This window comes from Alligator sinensis, unplaced genomic scaffold (genome assembly GCF_000455745.1).
Source record: "Alligator sinensis unplaced genomic scaffold, ASM45574v1 scaffold1170_1, whole genome shotgun sequence".
Taxonomy (NCBI): domain Eukaryota; kingdom Metazoa; phylum Chordata; order Crocodylia; family Alligatoridae; genus Alligator; species Alligator sinensis.
The window spans coordinates 390,745-400,313 of NW_005842859.1; the positions used below are offsets into that span (position 1 = coordinate 390,745).

Genomic DNA, 9,569 nt, shown 5'->3' on the forward strand with positions numbered 1-9,569 from the left:
CTGAATTAGTCACTCTAAGTTGTCCTGCACCACATCTTTTCAGAAGAGGCTGCACTGGGAGAGGGAGCAGGGAGTCCTTCTCTGCACAGAGCAGGAGCAGCTCGGGCACAGCAAGGGATGGGTGGATTGTGGTGCCAGCCGGGGTCTCAAGTAGTGGCTCATGGTTAGAAGAAGGTTGCCAACCCCTGCTCTTGAGGATTAAAATCCTTTAAAATAAAGTCCTTGTGCTCAATACGAGGGTAGTCGAGTGAAATTGAGAGGCCAGTGATGTACGGGAGCCAGATTAGATGATCACAGTGTCTTGATTGGCCTTGCAGTCTCTGAAATCTTTGAGGTTCCCTGCCAGGATTCACCTGGCCCATGCCAGCATGCAAGTGGCTATTTATCTAGATCACTTAATACCTGGCAGGCCCCAGAATCTAGCACTGAGGGGATCCCTAATTCCTGGTAATGCTCCCTGATACACTGACCCAAAGTTGGGAATTGCCCAGCTGAGAATATACAGCACCATATGACTGCTGCAGCACTGTGGGTGGAAGGGTCTAGTTAATATGTGTTCTTCCCTGTTTCTGGTACACCCGCTTAAAAGCAAGTCCATCTGGAGAGGCCTGAGTGCTTTGCCAACTTGCTTGTGTTTAAGAGTAAAAATGTTTTCAGCCATTGGTGCTGGGGTCCTATAATTTTGGGTGTTGAGAAGCCTTTTGTTTAGCTGTTCCAGTACAGGGTTTGGTCCTCAGGCCTGCACTGTTCAGCATCTTCATCAGTGACTTGGACAAAGAGGTGAAAAGCACCTTGTTCAAATTCGCAGATGACACTAAGATGTGGGGAGAGGTGGGCATGCTAGAAGAGAGGAATAGGCTGCAATTGGACCTGGACAGGTTACAGGGGTGGGCGGATGAGAATAAGATGGGATTCAATACTGACAAGTGCAGGGTATTGCACCTGGGGAGGAAGAACCAGCAACATACTTGCAGGCTGGGGAATTCCCTTCTCGTTAGCACAGAGGCAGAAAAGGATCTTGGAGTCATTATAGACTCCAAGATAAACATGGGCCACCAATGTGGGGAGGCAGTCAGGAAGACCAGCTGCACCTTGTTGTGCATCCACAGATGCATCATGAGCAGGTCCAAGGAGGTGATCCTCCCCCTCTGTGCTACACTGGTCAGGCCGCAGTTGGAGTACTGCGTCCAGTTCTGGGCGCTGCACTTCAGGAGGGATGTGAACCAATGGAGAGGGTCCAGAGGAGGGCCACTCACATGATCAGGGGGCAGCAAGGCAGGCCCTACAAGGAGAGGCTACAGGACCTGAAACTGTTCAGCCTGCACAAGAGAAGGCTGAGGTGGGATCTGGTGGCTGTCTGTAAACGTACCAGGGGGACCAGTGGAGAATGAGAGAGTCCCTGTTCCCCCCCAGCACTACCTGGAGTCCCGAGGAATAATGGCCACAAGTTGACTGAGAGTAGGTTCAGGCTAGACATCAGGAGGCGCTACTTCACAGTTAGGGCAGCTAGGATCTGGAACCAACTTCCAAGGGAAGTGGCGCTCGCTCCTACCCTGGGGGTCTTCAGAAGGAGGCTAGATAATCACCTTGCTGGGGTCATTTGACCCCAGCATTCTTTCCTGCCCAGGGTAGGGGGTCGGATTTGATGATCTGCTCAGGTCCCTTCCGACCCTACCTACTATGAAACTAGGTGCTTTGCTCCCTTTTGATGCCCATGGTTTATGCTGCTCTGCTTTTGTTTTGGAATGAAGGTAGATGACCATCCTGAAGTCCTGGATGTAGCAGCAGTTGAAGCTGCTTTGTCTTTCTGTGAAGAGACTGATGACCCACAGGCCTTGACTGGCCCATGGGAGCATCCAATCCAGCAAGAGCATGAGAAACAGACTCAGATGCCCCAAGTAGCTGTGACTGTGAAGCAAGAAAGGTTGGACTGTGAAGAGGCAGAAACAAAGGGAATCAGAGACCTCATGAGCCTTGGAGAGCTGGGGCCAGAAATAAAGACAGAACCTGCAGAGCAGGAACAGAGCCAGCTGGACCCTGAAGAAGCCACAGTAGCAGTCTCACGGACAGTGGAGATGCCTGAGCTCAGGAGTCGGGAGATGGACGAGGAGCAGAGAGCAGCTGCTGCTGGAGGAGAGAACTCCGAAACTGAGACCGAGTTAGCAAAGGGGGATGAAGGAGTGCACAACACGGTGAAGACAGAGGTGTGTGACTGGGGTCTGTCAGGCAGTGTGGGGGAGAGCAGGGAGCAGTGTGGCAGGGGAGAATGGTTCAGAGAGAAAATGGACACTGAACTTAAAGATTATATCTTGGCAACTGTAATTAGAACAGAGCAGTTGCTGTTTCCTTCTGGGTCACACTGTTGTTCTGCCGGAAGGTGTCTCTGGAACAGACAGTATTAGGCAGGGTGTGCAGCTAGCCCAGTAGCAATTCAGCATATGGGCTAGCTGTTGCTGAAACCCGGCAGGGGTTGTACTGTGGAAGAGGCATATGTGCACCATGGAAGGTGACAAAAAACACCTGGATGTATGCATTTCACTTTCCTCCAGGCCCTTCCTGATGATGACTCACCACCTCCACAAGTCCCAAATATGAATGAAGATTCTTCACAGCCTGATGTTCAGCACAAATTTGAGCTGTCAGGTAATTTAATTCAGCCAAGAAATATTTTACCTGCAGCTTACTAGGTGGGAGGACTTCGGTTTGTGGGGGAAGATTATCTGTGCAGAATGGACAGTCTCTGCTTTGTGAGGGGTGCACTGGTGCAGGAGGGGTTCCCAAACTTGTTCTTGGGGAATGAACTTGCCTTATTCTTTTTGTCTTTTCTCCCCAGAATCAATGAAGGAGGACACCCAGGCGCTGTTTAGAAGCCAGGTAAAGTAATTCTGAGTTGACTCTTTCTTGGGTATAATGGTTAAAAGTGGGGTGCCATCCCATTGCAGCTGGTAGATGCAAGTGAGAGGAGCTCACTGCAGACTCTGTAAAGCTTTGGGAGAGGGATTGATGGTTTTATACAGGTGTCCCTGAAGCTGACTAGTGGAGATTGCTACTGCTTGCTGAAACACAGCTGCCTTTAGTATCTGTGGCTAGTTGCTATTGCTAGTAGAGCTGATTTGACTGAATTTGATTGTATGTCTTAGGAGGCTCGGGGGGAAGAGGATGATGAGGATGGTGCCAGTGAGGCTCCCAGTCTGGAGGAGCCCAAGGAGGAAGATCAGGGTGAGGGGTACCTGTCGGAAATGGATAACGAGCCCCCTGTGAGTGAGAGTGATGATGGCTTCAGTGTCCATAATGCACCTTTGCAGTCTCACACGCTAGCTGACTCCATTCCCAGCAGCCCTGCTTCCTCACAGTTGTGAGTATCAGCAAAATGTTCAGTCACCCACAATGCAAATCCCAGACCATGCTGGGAGGGAGTAGGGGAGTCTCATTTGTGTCTTGCTGACTGAACAGGGATGCAGTGGGAGTTGGCTGATCAGTCTGACCCTAGGGCCTCCTTACTCCTTGGAGTGTTGTGCAGACAGCCCCATAGAGCCAGCTCCAAGGAGTTGGATGCTGTTTCCTTTCCTTGGCTGGCATGGAACACTGTGGGTAGGTCTAAGGCCAAATGAGCTCAAGTTACTGCTGCTGGAAGGATGGGTTGGAGACTGCTGAAGGAAGTCCCTAACCTTGTGGTGGTCTAGAGGTGTCATGAATTCCACTCTGAGAGGCTTCCTTGTCTCCTCAGCTCTGTTTGCAGTGAAGATCAGGAGGCAATCCAAGCCCAGAAGATCTGGAAAAAGGCCATAATGCTGGTTTGGAGAGCAGCAGCCAATCACAGGTGAGTGAGAAGAGTTAGCTAGCCTCAAGCAAACTGCAGGTGGAGTTCTCTGCTCTCCTGTCCCCCAAGCTGGTCTGATCCTGGGTTTGGATGAAGGACTGTCCAGTTCTTATCTCTGTTGCTTGATTAGAAGACCAGTGAAAATGTGCGTTTATGAAACAGGTGTTTAGCGCTTCTGTCTGCCGGCCATGCCTCTGGCCAGGGGTTTGTTCCACTGCCAGCAAGCAGTCTGGGCACTCATAGTTGCCTCCTTCTCCCTGTAGGTATGCCAATGTCTTCCTACAGCCTGTGACTGATGACATAGCACCAGGCTATCACAGTATTGTGCAGAGGTGAGTGACCCAGCAGCCTTCTGTTGCCACACCTGCCATGCAGCGAAGGGGAAGAGGAAATGACATTGGTGGCAGAAAGGAGGGGAAGCAGTGGCTGTCAGGTTGGAAGTGGCAGCTCACCTTCACATCTAGCTCTGTTAGTGTGGCCTACTGCTCCTAAACAGTTGCTAGCCCCTGATTTAATTGGCATGAACCCAGCAATCTGCAGAGGAGCAGATTAGTGTTTCCTTCTGTCAAAGGAACCATCTCACCAGGAGATGGCTTCTTTAACAAGCTGTTCCATTAATATCTATGGACTCTGTCAGACAGCGGTCTCTTCAGGTGAGTTACTTGAATTGTCCGCCATCTCCAGAAGTCCGGGGTGGTTTGGGCTCTTCTAGCTTCCACCTCCTTTCAGTAGTGGCAGGAGTAGTGAGTGCCTTTCTTGGGCGCTCTGCTGGCCAAGGATTACTCTACTGAGGAAAGCTTCCCAATTCACCTCCTCTGGTCTGAATCCTCAGTGCCATCTGTGCTGAGGAGGTTCTGTTTGGCCATTGTGGGAGTTGAGATGACTGCATTGCTGGCAAAGACCAAGCTGGCTCAGAAGAGAAAAGGAGTGTAGGCAGTGCTGGGGACTCTCCTGCTTCCACTTCTCACTGTCCTGCATTCACAGGCCGATGGATTTATCTACCATTAAGAAGAACATTGAGAATGGGCTCATCCGAACCACAGCTGAGTTCCAACGTGATATAATGCTAATGTTCCAGAATGCAGTCATGTACAACAGCTCTGACCATGATGTGTACCACATGGCTGTGGAAATGCAGCGAGATGTTTTGGAGCAAATCCAGGTAAAGGCAGGAGTTGGACTTCTTGATCTGAGGCTTATTTTAGAGAAAACTTATGCGCCAATTGATAGAGAAGGTGCCAACCAGACCTCTGAGAAGGGGCTTCTGAGGTGTTTGGTTGCTTCCCCTTTGCCTTCTGGGGTTTCCCAGCTCCCAGGAGTCAAAGTTCATTTGTTGAGCTGGGTACAATTTGTGGCTTCTGTGGGCAAGTGAGGGAATGTATCCAAAGAACTGCATTCCTGATCTTGTGCCTTGTGAGACTGAGGCCACGAACTGAGTGTTTCACCGAATCTTAACGACTGACTGCATGGTTTTCATGCAGCAATTTCTGGCCACACAACTGATCATGCAGACGTCAGAGTCCGGGATCAGTGCAAAGAGCCTGCGTGGGCGAGACTCCACTCGGAAACAAGATGCTTCGGAGAAGGTGAGGATGTTTGGCCCAAGGTAGAATGGGGCTGGGACCCCTGATTTTGGGTGAGAGGGGTTCAGTCTTTCAGATGGGTCCTGGAGAGCTGCAGAAGAGGTTGCCCACCTGGAAAAGATGGGTCTGTGGAACTGTGAGGTCCTTATGTGCAAAACCTCTGTAGAAGTGATTCTTAGAGTTCAGCCATGACTACTGTAAATTATCATAGAAGCAGCTCTTGAGGGTCACTCCAGCAGCACCTAATAGTTTTATCCCTTTGTTTTTGATTAAGTAAATTATTGGAACCTTAAAGAAACTGGGGTAGTTTGGAGAAGACAAGGCATGGTAGGGAGTTGGAAACGTGGAGAATCGTGAAATGGAGAGTTGCTGCATGGATAACCCCCCAGACCTTCTGATCTATTCATATGCATGTAGAATGAGACCACCTAGGTCTTTGAGTTAAGTTCTCTGCAATCTCAGGCCACCTTGTAATAGCTATTTCATGTGAAAGGGCCCATGACAGCTTTAGTCCTGGGCTGTCCCACACATTGCGGTCAAAAAGCACTCACTAATGCCCTATAACTAATTTGGGGTCTAGTACCCCAAAATATGAGATCCTAAAAATCTACAGTATCCTGTAGAAGAGACCAAGGGCACTGCTAGGGCAGTGGCAGGGAGTTTATTTGATAAAATATAGAGGTGCACCAGTATGTTGGTGGCATATCGGATTGGCACTATTAAAAGGAAAATTGACATTATCAGCAATCAACTTTATTTGGCCCGTGTAGCTGATAATGTTGCCAGTAAATGCTGCCTGCTTGTGCACAGCTGCAGCATGCAGCTGGGCAGCATGGAGAGCAGCATTCGGCTGGTAAGTCTGTAGAGGGGAAGGGGCATGGGGGAGCAGATCAAGGCCCCCATTGTGAAGAAGGGAGTGGGGCAGGGGCTGTTCCCACCCCTGGGGGAGACATGGGCATGTTTCCCCCCAGATTTGTGTGAGGGGCAGGGGTGGGCTGCCCACTGCGGGCTTGGGGCCAGGGGCTGTGCCAGCCTCTTCCTGGTGGGGGGGAAGAGGGGAGCTGCTCTTGGGGCAGGCAGTGGCTACAGCCACCCCAAAATTTCCTGTAGCCCCCTTCCCAGCGCTGCACCTCCCCACCCCCAGATATGCTGCCTGCGGCTCCACCCTGCTTCTGGGGTTGCATTCACCACCCTGGCTAGGCAGCACCCTCACTGTGTGGGGGCCTTGATCTGCCCACCCCAAGGCCCTTTCCTCCCCGTCCCCCTTTCCCCCCCAACAGACTTACTGGCCAGATGCTGCTCTCCAAGCTGCCGGGCTGTATATCAACTATTGAATCGGTATTGGCTGATATTGCTGGTTAATAATCGAACATCAGTATAAGCCAAAAAAATCTTTATTGGTGCATCCTTAGTAAAATATGTTCCGGTGATTCAGGAAGGGGTCCCCCTGCCAGTCTGACCTGGGGGAAACCTTCTTGACTTCACATCTTGCTACTGGTTTAATCCCAAGTGTGGACAGGACTCACCAACTAGGTGCCCAAAAAGGCCTTAAGTAGCCCTTGGACATCCTGGTCAGTCTCATGTCTCTTGAAGCAGCCAGTATCTAATGTTTCAGAGGAAGGTAACAGTCTCCCAGGTAGCGCATTTGAGGCAGGAGAGAGAATTCTCCTTGGCCCCTGCAGGTGATCAACTTGGAAGCACAGCACTGATGTATTATTATACAGTGCTCTAAAAGTTATAAGCATATTAAACATTCATCAATAGATTTTAGAGGCAGCAGAGACCATGTGGTGATCCAAGGCTCACCTCCCAAAGAACACACATCTGCGAGATTCACCATGTGATTTCTGTACCAGGTTCAACTGATGGTGGAAGTAGTATACCTTCTAGAAAGCCTTGTACTTGTAGCATCCTTACAACTTTAGAGCTTGAGTGGGGTTTGTCTCCTGAGGGAGATGGAGAGTGGAGCAGGCCTTGACTAGAAATCTCGAGTGAAGGGAAATCCTGGTCCTAGCCTTCTCACTTGTCAGAATCCTTCTTTGTGTCCTTCTTTGTGTTCCTGCTGCATAAGAATGATGCCATGAGGGTGGGGAGTTAAGGTGCCTGTTTCTCTGTGCTAATGACTATGTGGGTTGCATTGCTTTTGTGTGGTGTGTGCACTTCCGTATCTGCAATCTGATGAGTCCTTCTGTTTGGCCTTTTGACAGGACAGTGTCCCAATGGGCTCTCCTGCCTTCCTTCTCTCTCTCTTTGTAAGTATTGAAAGGCTGCAGTAGGTAATGTGGGGGGTACTCCTGGCAGTGTGCTCTGCTCCTTGTCTGTGGGATACTGGGGCATAGGGCTACCAGTAGCTCTCTAGTGATGTGTTTTAAGTTAATGGCTGTGCAGCTAGGGGTATCAAAGCAGAAACATCATCATCCCATGCTTCTTAGGATGAGTGGGGAGGGATTGTAGTTTTTTCCATGTAGGTTCTTAGGGTTCTTGCTCTGCTTTCTTTCCCTCTGACTCCTGTCCTGCTTTCTCTCAATGTAAGTGGGAAGGCAGGTCAAATACAGCACTGCAGTTTTAACACCCGTTCATGCTCATATAGCAACCATCTCTCTAAAACAGCGTTCTAGTTTTTGTTTCGTGGACCAGAAAGCAGCCAGGTTTCCCTGCAGAAAAGAACTGTTTTGTATTGCGGGTTGTTACTGCTGGGAAAAGTTGTTTCCTTCCTGGAAGCCCAAGCTCTTGAGCTAGAAACAAAAGTTTGAGGGTTTATTTTCTCATATGCATTTAAAGACAGAGAAGTGTTTCAGGAGAGGCAGCATATCAGCACGAGGGAGAGGGCGTCCAGTGCAAAGAAGCCCTCCAGTTGCCCTGTGCTCAAGGAGAGCAGCTGTGCGGAGAAGCTAGGGAACTAGTGCCAGGGCCACTCAGCTGGAGGAGCTCTTCCTGTAGGGACCAGCAGTTGATCAGGTACGTTAGCCAGCAGTTCCTTCTTCTCCACCCCGCTCCAGATCCACTCAAATGTTTCACTTTGTTTAGTGCAGCTCTTTTAATCAGTTCCAAAAGAGTTGTACAGATGGGAATCCAACTGCCCACCCTCTGGCTACCCTTGCTTCCTGTAGACGGATGTGGTTCTGGGCCCCCACTGGAGCCTTTTTATGTTAGACCCACGCCAGTAATGTTGGAAGGGCTGCTGGCAGGTGTCACCAGCCCATCTTGCAGCAGATTTCAGTGCATTCCTCACTGCTTACTGGAAGGCAGGAAAGAGCTGTAATCCATCTCCTTGAGCACAGAAGGAAGCATGTTCTTTTCATTCCACCCTTGCTAACACTGGTTCTTTCCCATCTGTTTGCATGTTGGTTAGGATGGAGGGACCAGAGGACGTCGCTGTGCCATTGAGGCAGACATGAAAATGAAGAAATGAGTCTGCAACGGGAAGGCAAGATCCAGTATTTGGCATCCAGAGCTGAAAAGTGAACAAGATGCCTTCAGTTCCCAGCCAGGGAGGGAACAGCCTGCTTGCACCTTCGGCCCCCTGCATTGTCACATGTGGCAAGCAGTGTCCTCTCTGAATGTGTGAACCTGAAGAGACTTCCCCAGGGAGGAAGACCAGCCCTACTGCCTGTTCTAGGGCAGGAGTCTTGGGCCGTCAGTGTCCTGTGGTAGCTAGCAGCCAGTGGCTAGCATGTACTGTAATGTGAAGTGTACAGATTTTTAGCTATGAAGTGTAAATGTGTATAATAAAGTGCAGGAGTGAATCTGGGGAGGGGTGTGTAATTTACTGATTGGCGTTACAGTGGTCTGCTCACTTAGACGTGCATTGTTCTTATGCTCAGACACTTGAGTGCTTTCCAGTTTTTGCATGCAACAAGCTACTGAAATGCAGCAGCCTCTGTATTAGCCAGTCTCCAGATCGTTATGTAGTACTCGGCTGGGGACAGTAGGAAAATGTGGCTACGAGCATGGTCCTATGTGGCTATGAGAGCCTGCTTCTATGAAAAGTGCAAGGAGCTTTGATATGGAAGAGACTGACAGGACTGGCATTTACAATCTCATTTGAGAGATTCGCATGCTAACTGTACAGGCCTCTTCCGTGGGAACCTGGAAAGGGATATGTGAGCTGTCCTGAGATGTCAGTCTGTGACTTCAGACTTGGTATTTCAAACCTTCCTTTGCAT

At 49.9% G+C, this 9,569-nt stretch overlaps 1 protein-coding gene across 1 annotated transcript in view; it reads left to right on the plus strand.

The window, feature by feature from the left end:
- BRD8 (bromodomain containing 8) overlaps positions 1–9,569 on the plus strand; it is a gene marked incomplete at its 5' end in the record, with an annotated part of 28,029 nt that overhangs the window by 9,804 nt on the left and 8,656 nt on the right. The window contains 9 exons of the mRNA XM_006035608.3: positions 1,752–2,204; positions 2,550–2,643; positions 2,834–2,874; positions 3,141–3,355; positions 3,728–3,820; positions 4,084–4,152; positions 4,805–4,982; positions 5,302–5,406; positions 7,611–7,655. Of these exons, the coding sequence (XP_006035670.2) occupies positions 1,752–2,204; positions 2,550–2,643; positions 2,834–2,874; positions 3,141–3,355; positions 3,728–3,820; positions 4,084–4,152; positions 4,805–4,982; positions 5,302–5,406; positions 7,611–7,655 (1,293 nt within the window). The remainder of the gene's footprint in view (positions 1–1,751; positions 2,205–2,549; positions 2,644–2,833; positions 2,875–3,140; positions 3,356–3,727; positions 3,821–4,083; positions 4,153–4,804; positions 4,983–5,301; positions 5,407–7,610; positions 7,656–9,569) is intronic.